This window comes from Ranitomeya imitator, chromosome 3 (assembly GCF_032444005.1).
Source record: "Ranitomeya imitator isolate aRanImi1 chromosome 3, aRanImi1.pri, whole genome shotgun sequence".
Lineage (NCBI taxonomy): Eukaryota > Metazoa > Chordata > Amphibia > Anura > Dendrobatidae > Ranitomeya > Ranitomeya imitator.
In genome coordinates, this window is record NC_091284.1 from 697,952,245 (window position 1) to 697,971,298 (window position 19,054).

Here is a 19,054-nt window from a genome sequence, read left to right on the forward strand (position 1 = left end):
TCAGTGCATCCAGTGTAGAGATCCCCTACGTCCGCTCCCTGCTAGTTTGCAGCCATGTTTCAGTCTGCAGTACAGACATTGCCCCGCCTGCATACAATGGTTTCCACATCTTGGAGAAAAAGAATAACTGGCACGATGACCAGGTGTATGCAGCAGTATCTTCAAACTTGTAGAACTTTTCAGTTATAAAATAATTAGAGTTTAGTTATAAAGAAATGGAAAAAATGACTTCAAAGGGCTGTCCGGTGAATACCATCCATGGGATAGGTGATAACTTGTTGTTCAGTGGGACCGGTACCGATCAGCAGAACAGGTAACTTTTATGCCCTTAGAATGGGGCCGCAGTGCGCTCTTAACCACTGCTCCATACACTGTCTCCACCAGCCCCATACACAATGAATGGAGGTGGGGCATCTGGCCTGCCACTCCTTGTAACATGGATGAAAATTCCCCAATCTGTCAATCAGTGTGTTTCCCTGTGGACAAGCACCTTTCAGCTAGCTCTTACCTATCCTGTTAATATGTGATGGCCAGATTTCACTGGAGAACCCCTTTTAAGAAGCACAGACTATGACCCGTAACTATGTATGCTTCCTTTTCAGAGCTGCATCAATGCCTCCTGTACAGGATCTGGCTCCATTACTACAACCACTAACTCGCCTGCCTTATCAGAGGGGAAACTTCCTCCGTCCGAACCACACAGCCCATTCCACCTCCATCAGCCACAACCTCCTGGCAGGCTGAACCCTCTGATGCCACCACTGCTCAACCCATTGCTTACCGCTGGATTGTTAGGTGGGCACAATTGATTGCAGGTGTCGGAGCTGGAGATGCTTATCGTCTGTCATCCCTTCTACTACATTTACATTTATGATTATTGAATATATTTTTAACCAGTTGAGGACTGGGCCAGTGATCCCCCAACCTGACCACGCTGTGCCTTCTCTATGAGGACTCTGGATGTCTCTGACCGCTGCACGATCACATGTACTGCGCTCCTATACGGTGACATCTTACAATGTCATTGCAGACTAGGGGCCAGACCGCCCCGACATTTTAAGTCTATGGGCGGTCTGGAAATAGTTACATAAGCAATCTGAAAATAAAAAGCTGTAATGATATTGATAGTGATTTAAATCTTAAAAAAAAAAAACTACAAGTCATGAATTAATTGACTTTACTTTTTCTAGGGGATCTTGCAGCACTGAACACTAGCACAAGTGCCCAGATGGGGAGCCTGCAGTCTCTTTTGGGGGCACAGGCCCTGCTACACAACCAGCAGGCTTTTTTACCATCTCTCCCGGGGGCTTTGGGAATGCACTTCTTTCAGGGACAGTCCCTTCTGCAAGGACAGCGCAGCAACAGCCAGGTGACTACCTTTACCTTATCCCTGTGTTTCTGATGCTTTAACACCATTAAGTCGCCTTTTTTAAGGTTTGTACTTAAATAGTAACTCTCTCTTTCCACAGAACCATTCATCAACATCAGAGAAAGACATCAACCCATCCCCCCACCCAGAAATCTGCATTACACCTACGTCTCATATCCCGTCAGATTCTCAGCCGACCTTGGATTCAAGTTTTCCCCCACAACGAGCTGATGTGACTAACAAGTCCCAAACTTTGCCGCTTACCCCCTCGCGGACTGGTTCTTTTGTCTCCAACACCTCAAGTGCCTTTGAATCCAGTCCCAGCCCCAAAGGCCCTCCTTTTCAGGGACCAGTCCGCACTGACCTTCCTCCTGACACACCTTCTGACCCCCCAAGAACAGACACCTTATCCCACTCAATGGAGCCACCTCTCTCAGAGGCAGAACCAGACGCATCTCCACTTAAAAAGTGCCGACTGCTGACTGATTCTGTCATTCCCTCTGAGATCCCCAATGGAGCGTCTCCAAACATTCTCCCGTGGACGAGCTCCCCTCACCCATCCAGCACATTAAATCTTCCTGAAATGGATCTTACTAAGGGCAAAGAGCGGGGCTACAGGTTCAATGGTCGATCCCGTGCTGAGAGATCTTATGGACGTCGGCCACGTGGTGATAGGTTATCCAGCTCCCGGCACTCTTACTGGAGATATAATGGGGACGATGCCTTGCAGAATGATGGAGAGGAAGCAGGACAGAGCCAGGAAATCGCACAACCAGTGCGGGGAATCCCTGCATTTACTCACCATTGGCATGAGGAAGGAGAACAGCCAAGGGAGCAGGAGGTGGATGTATGTATTGAACAAATAAGCGTGTAGAGTATTAGGGTGAATTCATGGGGCATTTTTCGCAGAAACCTCAGTGACTTCCCCATTCATCTGAACTGGGTTTGAGAAACACATGCAGATGGTACAGAATTAATCCCATTTAGTTGATTTCTAGCTTCAGAAATCTGTGAATTGGCCCTTCAAAGGGAATTTGTCACATGTAATGTGAGAGTAGCATGATGTAGGGTCTGAGAACCCGATTCCAGTGATGTCACTTGCTGGTCTGCTTGCTGTCATTTTTATATAATCACGGTTTTCGCTGCTGCAGATCTAGCAGTGCTCAGAATGCTGAGCCCTGTGTTATCCCGCCCACACCACTGATTGGCTGGTTTCTGTCAGTGTACATTGCACACTGAAAGCTGCCAATCAGTAGTGGGGGGCGGGGTTACACAGAGAAGGAGGCTTACATGGGAGGAGGTACCTAGTCGTGTAGTGATCTTCTGATAAAATACTGATTTTATTGAAATGGCAACACAGCCTAGTAAGTGGCACATCACTGAAATCAATGTCTCAGACACTACATCATGCTCAGAATACATAGCAAAAACCTGATGGCTGATTCCTTTAAATGTATCGTACCCACACCAAACAAAAACAAATGTTTAAGAAAAAATCATTCCCTTTCTTGTCATTGACATTTGCTGTTAACGTAATTAGAAAGTACCGTATATACTCGAGTATAAGCCGACCCGAGTATAAGTCGAGACCCCTAATTTTGACACACAAAAACTGGGAAAACTTAATGACTCGAGTATAAGCCTAGGGTGGAAAATGCAGCAGCTACCGGTAAATTTCAAAAGTAAAAATAGATACCAATAAAAGTAAAATTAATTGAGACATCAGTAGGTTAAGTGTTTTTGAATATCAATATTGAATCAGGAGCCCCATATAATGCTCCATAAAGTTTGATGGCCCCATTAGATGCTCCATATTAAAATATGCCCCATATAATCCTGCATAAAGGGTAATAAGGGCCCCATAAGATGCTCCATAGAGATATTTGCCCTATATAGTGCTGCACAAGCGTTATGGCCCCATAAGATCATCCATACAGTCACTTGCCCCTTATAGTGCTGCACAAGCGTTATGGCCCCATAAGATGCTCCGCACAGTCACTGCCCCATTATAGTGCTGCACAAACGTTATGGCCCCATAAGATCAACCATACAGTCACTTGCCCCATAAGATGCTCCGTACAGTCACTTGCCCCATATAGTGCTGCACAAGTGTTATGGCCCCATAAGATGCTCCGTACAGACACTTGCCCCATATAGTGCTGCACAAGTGTTATGGCCCCATAAGATGCTCTGTACAGACACTTGCCCCATATGCTTTTGCTGTGATAAAAAAAAAAATTCACATACTCACCTCTCTTCACTCAGGACCCCTGGCACTTTCAACATTTACCTGCTCCTCGTGCGGCTCCGTCTTCAGCACTGATGTTCAGCAGAGGGCGCGCACTGACTACGTCACCGCGCCCTCTGACCTGAGCGTCACAGCCAGAGGACGATGAAGACGGAGCCGCACCGGAATGAGGAGCGGTAAATATCATGCAGCGCTCCTTTCCCCGTTTACTCACCTACTGCTGGCACTGCGTCCCTGCTTCTTTCAGCGCTGCATCTTCCTGTATTGAGCGGTCACCGTTACCTCTCATTATAGTAATGAATATGCGGCTCCACCTCAATGGGAGGTAGAGCCGCATATTCTTTACTGTAATGAGCGGTACCATGTGACCACTAAGTACAGGAAGAAGCAGGGACGTGCAGGGACCGCGCCAGCAGTAGGTGAGTATAATTAGACAGCCCTCGCTCTCCCTCACCTGCCGACCCCTGGGTATGACTCGAGTATAAGCCGAGAGGGGGACTTTCAGCCCAAAAAAATGGGCTGAAAATCTCGGCTTATACTCGAGTATATACGGTAGATCATAATGGAGTTCACAGACGAGCTCCAGTGGGCATGTGCCAACTACACTTTGTGCAGAATTTTTAGGCAAGTTGTATTTTAGAGGATTATTTTTATTATTGATCAACAACTATGTTCTCAATCAACCCAAAAGACTCATAAATATCAAAGCTTAATATTTTGGGAAGTTGGAGTGTTTTTTTTTTAGATTTGGCTATCTTAGGAGGATATCTGTTTGTGCAGGTAACTATTACTGTGCAGAATTATTAGGCAACTTAATAAAAACCAAATATATTCCCATCTCACATGTTTATTTTCACCAGGTAAACCAATATAACTGTACAAAATTTAGAAATAAACATTTCTGACAAGCAAAAACAGAACCCTCCAAAATGATTGACCAATATAGCCACCTTTCTTTATGATGACACTCAGCAGCCTTCCATCCATAGATTCTGTCAGTTGCTTGATCTGTTTACGATGAACATTGCGTTCAGCAGCCACCACAGCCTCCAGACACTGCTCTGAGAGGTGGACTGTTTTCCCTCCCTGTAGATCTCACATGTTATGAGGGACCACAGGTTCTCTATGGGGTTCAGATCAGGTGAACAAGGGGGCCGTGTCATTATTTTTTCTTCTTTGCTTTTTGTTACTCCAGTAATGTTGCAGCTCTGAAATATGGCACAACTGGTGGCAAATGGCATCTTGGCAGCTTCATACTTGATTTTCCTCAATTCATGGGCAGTTATTTTGCACCTTTTTTGCCCAACACGCTTCTTGCGACCCTCTTGGCTTTTTGCCATGAAACGCTTGATTGTTCGGTGATCAGACTTCAAAAGTTTGGCAATTTCAAGACTGCTGCATCCCTCTGCAAGACATCTCACAATTTTGGACTTTTCAGAGCCTGTCAAATCTCTCTTCTGACCCACTTTGCCAAAGGAAAGGAAGTTGCCTAATAATTAAGCACACCTTATATAGGGTTTTGATGTCATTAGACAACACCCCTCCTCATTACACAGATGCACATCACCTGATTACCTTAATTGGTAGTTGGCTCTCAAGCCTGAACAGCTTAGAGTAGGACAACATGTATAAAAAGTATCATGTGATCAAAATACAACTTGCCTAATAATTCTGCACACAGTGTATTGTGATTCTATCAACATTCACGGCTTCATAACCAAAGTTTAAAAAGGAACCTGAGAGTCCGATGTCCCAAGTTCAGTAACGTACATGTTACTATGCTGTAGGCAAATACTGCCGTATTACTAGTGATGAGTGCAAGGGCTGGTTACTTGAGTTTCCCTGAGGTGCTCGGGTATGCACCGAGTATGACGGGTGCTCGAGTGACATGTTCGAGTCCCTGCCCCTCATACTTAGCTGCTGTTAACATAACCACAAATCATCCTGGAATTGCCCGCATTTACCAGGTAACCACTGCATGTTTTGTAGCTAACAGCCGCGAAACATGGGGCCACGGGGACTCGAGGACCCGCGATACTTTGGGAATACCCGAGCACCCTAGACAAACTCAAGTAGCGAGCACTTGCGCTCATCACTAATTATTACCAATATATTATAGCCAAGTGGGCGGTTCTGCAGCAAGTAATAGTCATAGTCCATATGCTGTTTACTCGGCCGCTCAGCATTGATTTACATCCTACCTCATATGGCAGTCCAAGCTGGATGGGCATATCAGCAGATACTAGACTTTGACTGGTTCTCTTTTCAGCACCACCCAATTGACAGCTATTTTACAAGCAATTTTTCTCCATCAATGCTAATACTTTAATGAGCGGCATGTTTAGCATTGGATTGCCATACAGTATAGCACCGTATTCCATGTTTAGTCAGTTCTGTTTAAAGGGATTCTGCACAAACTACTGCAACCAAGCACTTGTGCTCAGTTCACACTTAAAGTGGCCGAAGAGTTCACTGCACCCTCCACCTACTTGTTTTGCCTCATATCTTGGCTCGCCTATACAGCCCAAGGAGGGCAGAGATGGATGCAGTGAAATGCTCGACCATGAGCACTCGTGCTTGGTATGAACAGTTAGTTTGTGATGACGGACCCCCTTTAGTGCCCTGTGAGTTGTTCAAACTTCAGACAGCTGTTGATGCCTAGTGCGGCCATCTAAACTGAGCAATGTATAACTAATTCAGAACTTAGTTTGGGATATATTAACAGTAGTGATGAGCGAATATACTCGTTACTCGAGTTTCCCGAGCATGCTCGGGTGTCCTCCGAGTATTTTTTTAGTGCTCGGAGTTTTTTTTTTAGCGCCGCAGCTGAATGATTTACATCTGTTAGCCAGCATAAGTACATGTGGGGATTTCCTAGCAACCAGGCAACCCCCACATGTAGATATGCTGGCTAACAGATGTAAATCATTCATCTGCGGCAAGAAAAACTAAATCTCTGAGCACTAAAAAATACTCGGAGGACACCCGAGCATGCTCGAGAAACCTCGAGTAACGAGTATATTCCCTCATCACTAATTACCAGTAATTACAGCAAAAAAAAAGGAAAAACAACAGGTTTATATTAAATACATAGAACTTTTTGTAACTCAACCGTTATGTGTTCTCTGCCCATCAGATGCCACCCCAGCTGCTGAAACGCTCCCGTAGAGGAAGAAGAAGAGGCCAAAAGTAGGTTTAATTACAATAATTGTGTATGTAGCCTCAGTTACAGGGTTGACCTCATCTTCTGCAGGAGTACACCACTCCCCGGGCCTCATGTTGGCTGCTGTGAGGTGTGCTTCTGCTTGATTGACAGTTTGGACCAGCAGCATCACAAAGCTGCTGGCCAGAACTGTGTGCTCCTGATGCTGCTGAATGAGAAGGCCGTGCCGCGGTAGCATCACAAAGCTGCTGGCCAGAACTGTGTGCTCCTGATGCTGCTGTGTGAGAAGGCCGTGCCGCGGTAGCATCACAAAGCTGCTGGCCAGAACTGTGTGCTCCTGATGCTGCTGAATGAGAAGGCCGTGCCGCGGTAGCATCACAAAGCTGCTGGCCAGAACTTTGTGCTCCTGATGCTGCTGTGTGAGAAAGCCGTGCCGCGGTAGCACTACAAAGCTGCTGGCCAGAACTGTGTGCTCCTGATGCTGCTGTGTGAGAAGGCCGTGCCGCGGTAGCATCACAAAGCTGCTGGCCAGAACTGTGTGCTCCTGATGCTGCTGTGTGAGAAGGCCGTGCCGCGGTAGCACCACAAAGCTGCTGGCCAGAACTGTGTGCTCCTGATGCTGCTGTGTGAGAAGGCCGTGCCCCGGTAGCATCACAAAGCTGCTGGTCATAACTGTGTGCTCCTGATGCTGCTGTATGAGAAGGCCGTGCCGCGGTAGCATCACAAAGCTGCTGGCCAGAACTGTGTGCTCCTGATGCTGCTGTGTGAGAAGGCCGTTCCGCTGCAGCATCACAAAGCTGCTGGCCAGAACTGTGTGCTCCTGATGCTGCTGTGTGAGAAGGCTGTGCCGCGGTAGCACCACAAAGCTGCTGGCCAGAACTGTGTGCTCCTGATGCTGCTGTGTGAGAAGGCCGTGCCGCGGTAGCATCACAAAGCTGCTGGCCAGAACTGTGTGCTCCTGTTGCTGCTGTGTGAGAAGGCCGTGCCGCGGTAGCATCACAAAGCTGCTGGCCACAACTGTGTGCTCCTGATGCTGCTGTGTGAGAAGGCTGTGCCGCAGTAGCACCACAAAGCTGCTGGCCAGAACTGTGTGCTCCTGATGCTGCTGTATGAGAAGGCCGTGCCGCGGTAGCATCGGAGGAGCGCACTGAAGCTGACCTGATGAGGGGCTGTTGGTGCATGTCAGCCAGCTAACCAGCTTAAGCACTGTCTTACAAGCTCTACAGGAAAGAACGCACATGTTCATCCACCACTGTTAGACTGCAGCAGTGGTCGGTAGCCTAGGTAACGAGCAATAAAATAAAAAAATAGAGAACGGGATTTTTAATAAGTAAATTGAAAAGCTCCTTGCTTTTACTAGCACTTTTTACCCATTAAGGAACATGGACAATCCCTTTAATATTTCCAAGATACCATGTCAACGTCTTACCCTGCAGAATACAGAAAACAATTTATGAAAACTTCATAAACATCTTAAATTCTAATCCTGCACAGGTGGTATTGGGATAATTAAAGGGAATCTATCACCCCAAAATTCGCCTATAAGCTAAGGCCACCTCCATCAGGGGCTTATCTATAGCATTCTGTAATGCTGTAGATAAGCCCCCTGATGTAACCTGCAAGATAAGAAAAACAAGTTAGATTATACTCACCCAGGGGTGGGTGGTCCTGGTGTGAATCGGTCCGATGGGCGTCGCGGTCCAGGTCCAGCGCCTCCCATCTTCATATGATGACGTCCTCTTCTTGTCTTCCTGCCGCAGCTCCTGCGCAGGCACAAAGTACTACAGTGCGCAAGCGCTGGGCTTCTCTGACCTTTCCCGGCGCCTGTGCACTACAGTACTTTGCTCTGCCCTCAACAGGGCAAATAAAGTGTGCCTGCGCAGGAGCTGCGGCAGGAAGACAAGAGGACGACGTCATCATATGAAGATGGGAGGCGCTGGACCTGGACCGCGACGCCCATCGGACCGGACCACACCAGGACCATCCCTGGGTGAGTATAATCTAACTTGTTTTTCTTATCTTGCAGGTTACATCGGGGGCTTATGTACAGCATTACAGAATGGTATAGATAAGCCCCTGATGACAGTGGCCTTAGCTCATAGGCGAATTTTGGGGGTGACAGATTCCCCTTAAGATACCTGCCATCACATTAGCAAACACAAAACCCTTCCTAATCACACCGCAGCATGGCCTGTGTCAGGAAGGAGCGCCTCCAGACTGGCCGCCCTTTGTCTTACCGCCTGAGTTGTCTGTCTATGCTCCATCACTGGATGGCGTCTGAGAGGTTTCCTTTCCTGTGTACACATTTTGGCAGATGGACTGTATGTTCACTTGTTCCCCAATGACTATCAGCCAGAGCAGGAAGGAGCGCTCCTAACAACATTACCTGTCTTGCTTTGTGTCTAGGGTGGGCTTTTTGATTACTTTTCTGTTGGTGCCATTTTAATTAACATATTGCCTATCCCATACACAAAATAAGTGTTTAAAATAATTGAAGATATATTTGTGAATTTAGTTCTGGTTGTGTTTTTTTCAGTATTTCATTTTCTTTTCCCCAGAGTTCCCCTTTAATGTAAAGGTTTGTTCAATATTGGACAACCCCAGTTTGATAAATCCCAAACCTCACTTAAAATGAAAACAGTCTATACTTCCCACAGCGGCATCATTCCAGTAATATCTGCGCCACTGTTCTCGGCGTCCACGTGACCCGTATTACGTACTGGATGCAGCCATTACTATTTTATCGCACTGGGCGTCTGCCCTGGTTGAATATTGGTGAGCTGCGGCTGGCGTGTGATACAAGTCACGTCACTCTTTGGGAACAGAGGCACCAACGTCCCTGGCACAGCGCCGCCCCAGGAGGGGAGTATACATTGCTTTTATTTTAATTAAAGTCAGGAATTGAGTAAACTGGAGTGTCATGTAGTGAACAACTCATTTAAAGTGTACTTGTTGTTTCAGAATTAGCGGTGATTTGTGTGGGTATGGGAGCAATAACACTATATGTGGCCATTATAGGACGTGTATCCTGCATTTTTACTAGTTTTCTCCTCTGAAGGCTTGTTCTATTATAGTTTTAATTGGTTTCTAAGCAAGTAAGTGGAGACTGGCTAAGAGGAGACTAGACTTTTTCCATTCACACTACACATAGAGAGATGGATTCCTGCTCTCCTTTCTCAGTAGCGCACAGACAAAAGCAGCAGCTTGGAGGACATAATACAGCAGTACTGAGCAGTATGGCTGTGACTCCTGCTCTAAGCTAAAATACATTTTCATGAAGCTGGAGCATAGTCTGCCTAGTTTCTATCTTCTCCTCTCCCCTCCCATCTCCATAGAGTATAATTGTCTGTGTAACCTGGCAGTCTGTTACTGTGACCAAGACGGAGGTGAGCAGTTTATTCCAGAGCAGGAGTGGGCAGTTAATTTTCCCAAGGGGCCACATGAGAGACCGTGACGATTGTGGAGGGCCAAACCAGTTGAAATTACAGTAATTCTGCTCAATATTAATATTAACATGTAATTATTTAGATGAATTGTATCACTTAATATTGAGCAGAATTAAGTATGCTGCAGGTATACAGGTATACATATGATGGAAACTACAAAATAAATGTTACAAAAAAAGTTTTAAATTAACCCCTTCCTAAATTAGGATGTGAATAAGCTTCCTGGGCAGGGGGTTCAGGATCTGAGCACGCTCCATTCAGTGTCTGACAGTGGCATTTAAACAGTGGTTGCTGTCTCTCGTGCGCGCTCTTTGTCTCATCCCCAGTACATTGTGTCTGTACCTTTTATTTTCAAAAAAGTGTTTTCTACTGTATAAATGCTTTTGGAGTATTATAATGTAAGACCTGGATATTTTAATGATTGGGAGAAGAAATAGATCATAAAATCTTACTAATACATGGTGACACTTGTAATTCTGACATCTAAGACTTTTGTGGTTCCAGCTCTCAGAGGATGGGTTCTCGAATAGACGCTCTCCCTGCAAAATGGCCAACTATGGATCCTGCCAATGGTTTAAATGTAAGCGCTGTACACAAGTCTTCTTCAGTCTTGGCAGAACTGTGATAGAGGAGGGCATATATTTGAATATAATTGCAAGTGTTGTATTTTAGTTCTTTGAGTCACAATCCACTTTTTATGGTCCTTCACGGATCAGAATCTACTATAAATGGTGCTCATCTATACGTGTCTAAACTGCACTTTATGTAGTGCTAAACATGAGATCTGTATTACAAGGTAACGCATCTATATATATAATTGTCTAAGGGTTTTTCCGTCTGTCTGTCTATCTGTCCTGGAAATCCCGCGTCTCTGATTGGTCGAGGCCGCCAGGCCTCGACCAATCAGCGGCGGGCACAGCGACGATGTCATAAAGGACGTAGAAATCCCACGTTTCTGATTCAACGACGGGCACAGTATCGACGTAGATGTCATAATGGTTGCCATGGCGACGATGATGTCATAAAGGTTGCCTCGACCAATCAGCGACGGGCACAGTCTGCCGCAAATTCTGGAATCATCATTGTCCATATACTACGGGGACATGCATATTCTAGAATACCCGATGCGTTAGAATCGGGCCACAATCTAGTTAATTTATAGTGGAGCCGTAACCAAGTTTCACAATACAAACTGTATATGTTACTAAAGCAGAATTCTCAAGTTATTAATTTACTTTAGCTAGTTAGCAAGCATGACAATAACCAAGTTTGCAATTGCTGTGCTTTTTCTGTCAGTTGCAATTCTCCTCCATTGAAAGGTTTCTATGGAGCTCGGCCACCAGAGCCTGACCAGACCCTGGTCGAATGTGGGCGGTAGCTACACTTCAGGAGAGGAGTTAAAGAGGTTGTCCGGGCATGGGGTTCAAGTCTGCAGTCACTCTGTGACTTCAGACCTGTGAATCCTCACAGTGTGCACACTGCATGCTGTCAGGATTTTCCAGGAGCAGGAGGGCGCCTGCCCGTAAATGTGCAATTTGCATACATGCGGACACATTAGCTCAGTTCAAGTGAATTGAGCGACACTGGACATGTCTAGTCAGATTGTGGTTAGAAGTATGCAAATCACATACTTGTGATAACATGATCACCCAGTGCCGGCACCAGAGAATCCGTGCAATGTGCGAGCTGTACAAGTTTGGACAATCCCTTTAAGTCCTAACATACCAGCCAACTCTCCAGTCTATTGATTTCTGTACAGCAGTTTGCTGCTCACTTCCCTCTTAGCTCCTGAAGAGCTCTTCTCATCAATCCGAAAGAATCACAATCCCCATCACCCAACATTACAGCTCTCACTGTTCCTAGATGGGCTTTCTTCAAAAGCCCTGTTATTTTTAGGTGTAAAAATAGTGATAGCAGTGTACACTCCATGACAGACTGCTGAGAGCTAAATGTGTTACAGCAGAGCTTGTGCTGAGCTTTATAGTTCTACTAATACTACAGCTCTGCTACTCACCAGAGCTGTCACTCAAGGAGGAGTACACGCCCTGCCATAAACTAGGAAGTGCACGAGACTGGGAGAGCGGTGTTCTGCTCCTGAGTAGTGTTGAGCGATACCGTCCGATACTTGAAAGTATCGGTATCGGATAGTATCGGCCGATACCCGAAAAATATCGGATATCGCCGATACCGATATCCGATACCAATACAAGTCAATGGGACATCAAGTATCGGAAGGTATTCTCATGGTTCCCAGGGTCTGAAGGAGAGGAAACTCTCCTTCAGGCCCTGGGATCCATAGGGATGTGTAAAATAAAGAATTAAAATAAAAAATATTGATATATTTACCTCTCCGGCGGCCCCTGAACTCAGCGCGGGTAACCGGCAGGCTTCTTTGTTCAAAATCAGCGCTTTTAGGACCTGAGAATCACGTCCCGGCTTCTGATTGGTCGCGGGCCGCCCATGTGACCGCCACGCGACCAATCACAAGCCGCGACGTCACCGCAAGCTATTAGCGCGCTCATTTTTGAAAAATGAGCGCGTTAATGACTTTCAAAGACGTAGCGGCTTGTGATTGGTCGCGTGGCCGCGACCAATCACAAGCCGCGACGTCGCCGCAAGCTATTAACGCGCTCATTTTTAAAAATGAGCGCGTTAATGACTTTCAAAGACGTAGCGGCTTGTGATTGGTCGCGTGGCGGTCACATGGGCGGCCCGCGACCAATCAGAAGCCGGGACGTGATTCTCAGGTCCTAAAAGCGCTGATTTTGAACAACGAAGCCTGCCGGTTACCCGCGCTGAGTCCAGGGGCCGCCGGAGAGGTAAATATATCAATATTTTTTATTTTAATTCTTTATTTTACACATCTCTATGTATCCGATACCGATACCCGATACCACAAAAGTATCGGATCTCGGTATCGGAATTCCGATACCGCAAGTATCGGCCGATACCCGATACTTGCGGTATCGGAATGCTCAACACTACTCCTGAGACAACTTGAGAATAACCCTTGTTATATATAGCTTTTAATCCTGGTGAAACTGATGTATTTACTTTAAGAAGCCATGTCAGGATGGATGTGTATTCCTGATGTTAAGATGAGCATTTTCGGAGTTCCTCTATGGAGTGTGAGAGCTCATGAGTTCAGTGTGTTCAGGCTCTATGCTCCCCGCCTGACTGACATCTGCCGCTTGTACTGAGCGGCGTCCATCGTGCTGCTGAGATCTCACACTGTCAGGACAAGCTGCAGCTGTCAGTCAGGATAGATGGGTGGTGATGGAGTTAAACTATCATACAGGATAATGCAGCCATTTTTCTGATATGGGTTATGACAGTAAATTCAGCCTCCTTGTCAGGCCTAAGAGACCTGTTTAGTGTTTAATGTGTGCAGATTGTATTGGGAAGTCTGGTGACTGATCTGCTTTTATTGCAGAGTTAAGACTGTGCATTAAAAGATTAAGGCAGTCGTCCAATTTGGTGAGTTTGGAAATCTAAATGAGCACTTACCGGTTAGGTCATTTCTGAAAGCTGAGTTTTAATGTCGAGCATTGCAGTTAACGTAGCTGATCTGGCAGCAGCGCAGGACTTCCTCCCCCTCTCTCTGTGTCAGTAACGGGTAAAGCCGGGCTGTCACCGCTGATTCAGAGAACGTGAAGTGGGCTAGCCAATTAACCTCGTCAGCGCGTTCCTTCAAGCACATCACTGACATACAGCGGGGAAGTGCGGCCGGAAGTGAAGGTCCCCCAATCCTGGACAGCAGTGTAGCTCTAGTGAGGTATAATAGTATGTTTATGCCCTTGGACCGCCCCTTTAAGCCACGTCTAATGAAAGGCATACACGTACTGTTTACATGTGGACTTCTTGGGCTCTTGTATTCCAGTTTGATGATAGGAAGGCATAGAGGAAAATGCAGTCACATTTTTTATGTTCAGATACTTTTTTTTTTTTTGCTAAGATGCATATATGATGTTAACCATATATTCTTTTCCTACAGGCTGAACGTCCAGTTATTCGCCAGAACCGCCCGGGTCGACCAGCCAAGAACAGACGGCGGAGGATCATTTAGAATAATTTAACCATTGTCATGCTCAGTACCAATGTCCTCTCATCTTCACCTAATGGCACTTCCCTGCTCCTCAGCCTATGCCGCATTTTATCATTCAGCTAGAGGCAAAGCTCTTACTTATGATTCCCCCTTTAAGACACAACCATGACCTTCTGTCCTGAGTGGCTGCACTGGTGAGAAGCCAGGCTGTCTGGTCAGTCCGGTCCTCTGCTCCTCTCCAGTGTCCTGTTCTCTGACCAGTCAGCTCCGTGTAGAGTGCATTATTTAGTGTTGGGACTTTATCATTTGGATCTTTGTATGAGATTCATGACACTCGTGTTATGAAGCATATATACTTTGACATATTATAGATATTTAAAGCGCCCTTTTTTTCTTTGTAGGAGGAGTGGCATATTTCTGCGGCTTTCAAAGGTGTTGCAATAGGAGCAGGCCATTTTCCCATTTCTGTATGTTTGTATATAGTAATATTTTAGCTGTGTCTTGTACTTTCACAGAAACACTGTAATTGGGTCTAGACACTTAGTGGCTTTCCATGTGATATTGGAATATAGCTCCCAGCATACTTTGTGAGCCACAGAGTTAATGATGTATAATGGGACTTGCTTCATCCATGTACATGGCCACTAGGTACCTAGACCATACATGGCCATTAGGTACCTAGACTGTACATGGCCACTAGATACCTAGACTGTACATGGCCACTAGGTACCTAGACCGTACATGACCATTAAGTACCTAGACCGTGCATGGCCACTAGGTACCTAGACCGTACATGGCCTCTAGGTACCTAGACTGTACATGACCGTTAGGTACCTAGACCGTACATGGCCACTAGGTACCTAGACCGTACATGGCCTCTAGGTACCTAGACTGTACATGACCGTTAGGTACCTTGACCGTACATGGCCACTAGGTACCTTGACCGTACATGGCCTCTAGGTACCTAGACCGTACATGGCCACTAGGTACCTAGACCGTACATGGCCTCTAGGTACCTAGACCGTACATGGCCACTAGGTACCTAGACCGTACATGACCTCTAGGTACCTACACCGTACATGGCCACTAAGTGCCTAGACCGACTTGCCGGACAATAAACGAGCCATGCAGTGATTCTGATGGGCTCCTAAAAGCACAATCTGCATTATCCACTTCCTCTCACATGTTGTTTTCTTGTCCAGTACACTATTTTAATTTATTTATTCTCTAGTTTGTGTATATGTTTTTCTTTTATTTCTTTCTATATACTGGTACTTTTGGAAATTCCACAAATTTGATTGTCCGCTAAAGCACATCACAGGTTTTGTTGGTTTTCTGGTAGCATGACTTGTATTCTTTGCCCTAATTTAACTTTATAGCAAGTTTTAAGGCCTCACACGTACATCCACATCCCTCTCTGTTTTTACATTTTACTACCTGATGCACGAACCCCATAGACTTCAGTGTAGAGGGCCGCACAGGCGGACAGCTGAGAAAGGGTCTGTGTTTTCCCAATACGTCAGCTGGGATCCATATCTATATACCATTTATGACATATCCTGTGAATCTGAGATAAACTTGTAATATGGGTGTGCCCCTGTAACTAATGGCGTTCACTTCTATTTTAATGGTTAAATCTAGAGCATTTCATCAGATGCAGAGCTGTTTGCACAGGGCATGAATTTTAAGACAATTAATTTTAATTGTTTTAGCGACTGGGTCTGATGCATCATCTGCACCCCATGACGTGTCCCATGTAGCGTCACAAGGGGGTCACATATTTTACAAGTGTTCCTTATATAATAGCTGATCAATTATCTCAACATATCAAATCCAATATTCTTAACATTTTTAACAATGCACTTTTTAATCTGTGTCTGAATGTGAAGTGTGATGACTTGTAAGGCTACAGTGGCAAACCCTATATATAATCATGTACACGATTGGTCTCTTTATATCTCGGTAACAGGTATTGTAGCTGGAAAGAATACCGGTCTTATTATTGATCAGCTGAGCGTTGTTTGTATAGGTCGTTATCATGTACGCCATACAGTATCTGTTGGCGCTCCGGACACGTCTATTTTAGTAACTGCGTCTATACCTCATAAACTAGCAATGCTGTAGCACACTTTATAAGTGCGTCATTTTACTGCCGTTTCACAAAAATTGCTCTTTTTCTTCATTGGGGACCCAGGAACCTTTGGTTAGGATGCTGACATAAAGAATACATCTTAGGCTGGAGTCACACTAAATGTATGAAAAATCGGTCCGAGTCTCCCTGCCGAGAGTTGCACAAGTGTAATGCAAGTGTCATGGTAGTACAATCTGATTTTTCACACCTAACATCCGATTTACATCCGACTGCAATGCGATTTTTAACATGAGTTTTTACATAGGGCAATTCTCTGTCATTGACACATTGTTTTCAAAGGAAATATATATATATATATATATATATATATATATATATATATATATATATATGTATATATATATATATATATATATATGTATATATATATATATATATATATATATATATATATATACATATATATATATATATATATATATATATATATATATATATATATATATATACTAACCTGTCAGTGTGATTTTTACTGTACACCACACATGATTTGCTGGCTTTTCAAAGGACGCCGGTGCGTAAAAAAATTTTTTTTTCTCACACCCATAGGCTTGCATTGCCAAGTCTCGGCCAAGTCATGTTGCCAGTCGCAGGATGCTGTGATTTTACTCGCACGTCGAACACGTCTGAGAAAATAAACGGTGACGTGAGCTGCCCCATAGAGTAACACTGGGCCGAGTGCTATGTGATGATTTCTTGCACAGCACTTGGCTGTATTCTATGATAGTGTGACTCCGGCCTAAGGAAAAAACGGACTCCTTCGTAGCAGAAGGATAAACCTGGACCCCCAGTTGTTCAGTCTTCTGCTAAGATCGTTGTAAATCTCTTACCTTCTGCATCTAGAGAAGGGCGCCACAAGAGGGACTGCTATTTTACCTTCTGCAGTAATGGGATTTGTTTTTTATTTAATTTTTTTTAAACCGCTTTAGGACGTCCCATGGCTCCTGTCTCCCCCAAATGAAGCAACTGAGAAATAAAGATTTTTGGTACTCATTATAACATCTCTATCTCTCATAGCCGTCACAGTGGACCCAGCACCCTCCCTGGTTTGGGAGGGGTGTTGCTTTCTGGGTGTCAGCTGCCCTGCTGTTGCCTAGTGGGGAAGAGTCAGTTTGTTTTTTAGGTGTTTTTTTTTTTAAGAAGTCCTCTCAAGGCCTGTGCATACAATGCAGATTTGTCACAAAACCTGATTCCAGCAAAGTGAATGAGAATCCTGAAGTCTCATGCACAGGTTGCTTATTTTTGACATCCAGATGTAAATCTGCTGTATGTCAATTCTTTCAGAGTTTTTGCTGCAGATTAGCTCATACTATTTAGTGAGGAAAAATCTGCCCCAAAAACATGCGCTTTTGACCTGCGTTTTTCTTGTCAAAAGATGCAAATACTTCTTGTGTGCACATAGCCTTAGGCTACTTTCACACTTGCGTCGTGCACCGCACGTCGCTATGCGACGTTGCGGCGCACACACAAGCAGCGAAAGCGCCGCACAACGGGGGCAGTGGATGCATTTTTCCAGCGCATCCGCTGCCCCATTGTGAGGTTCGGGGAGGTAACGTTTTTTGCTCCCGGCGGACCGCCACAGCACGGCGCGACGTGTGTCAATGTGTCGCTAATGTTAGTCTATGGGGCAAAAATGCATCCTGCAGACAACTTTGCAGGATGCGTTTTTTCCCCTAAACGACGTATTGCGGCGTATTGAAAAAAATGCCAGTGTGAAAGTAGCCTTAGTGTCATCCTCCAGTTGGCAGCATAAAGGCTACAAGAAAGAGATTTCACAGTGCGTACCAAAAATCTTTGTGAATACCACACCTGACGAAGGAACCCAAGTAGTCTCGGAAGCTTGCGATTTGTCACCACTAAAAAAGTATCAATTATGTTATTATTTTTACCTTCTGAATAGAATTTTTTCTCTTCTGAAAAAGGATAAATAAATTGATAACTGGTAGTTCCCATTCTCTTTGTGACACTATGACACTGTCAGCACTTAATAGACCCTGGGACGGTAACAGCCAGTTATCAGTCTACATTACAACCGAGGAAGAAAAGGTTCCAGTATTTCCTAATTCAGACGAGTCCGTAGAGCTATTAGGGTCTCTAGAAATCGGAATCCTAGTCTTCATTTATAGTTTCTCATCCAGTCATTAACTCTTCTATAGTAATACCTGTAAGAAGGAAATGAAGTGATCATGGGCCTGGAGGGAATGTTCAGGGTGGTTTTCCCCTTGGTTCCTTTACATATACGACAACGTTATAACGGTATGTGTAGGTAGGAATAGCATGGCACTGCTGCAGAATATAGATCAGTGGTATTGTGGCAAACGAGGTAACATTAAAGTGGTTGTGTGGTCTCATAAGAAAAGTCTATGTGACTTCAGACTACTGAATCCTGACATCTTGTGGAGTGCACACTGTCACGATTCCACTTTATGCCTTGTGCGAGTTGGAGATCACCTACTGAATAAATATAGGAGAGCATTGAGTCTAGCTGGCACGTGACGGCAGGTATGAACATGGCATAAACGCACGGTAACATGACCGCCCACTAGTACAGGGAATCGTGACAGCATGCGTACAGGACACATTGCCGTTCAGCGCATAGTGACTGCAGACTTTTCTTATGAGTCCAGACAA

The 19,054-nt window shown here is 45.1% G+C and overlaps 1 protein-coding gene across 1 annotated transcript in view; it reads left to right on the forward strand.

Moving 5' to 3' along the window:
• Positions 1–16,720, forward strand: part of MBD6 (methyl-CpG binding domain protein 6) — a 71,409-nt gene extending 54,689 nt beyond the window's left edge. The window contains exons 8-13 of the mRNA XM_069758563.1: positions 603–795; positions 1,191–1,369; positions 1,470–2,216; positions 6,754–6,806; positions 10,731–10,806; positions 14,221–16,720. Coding sequence (XP_069614664.1) covers positions 603–795; positions 1,191–1,369; positions 1,470–2,216; positions 6,754–6,806; positions 10,731–10,806; positions 14,221–14,292 — 1,320 coding nt within the window. The 3' untranslated portion in view covers positions 14,293–16,720. The remainder of the gene's footprint in view (positions 1–602; positions 796–1,190; positions 1,370–1,469; positions 2,217–6,753; positions 6,807–10,730; positions 10,807–14,220) is intronic.
• Positions 16,721–19,054: the final 2,334 nt, after the last annotated feature.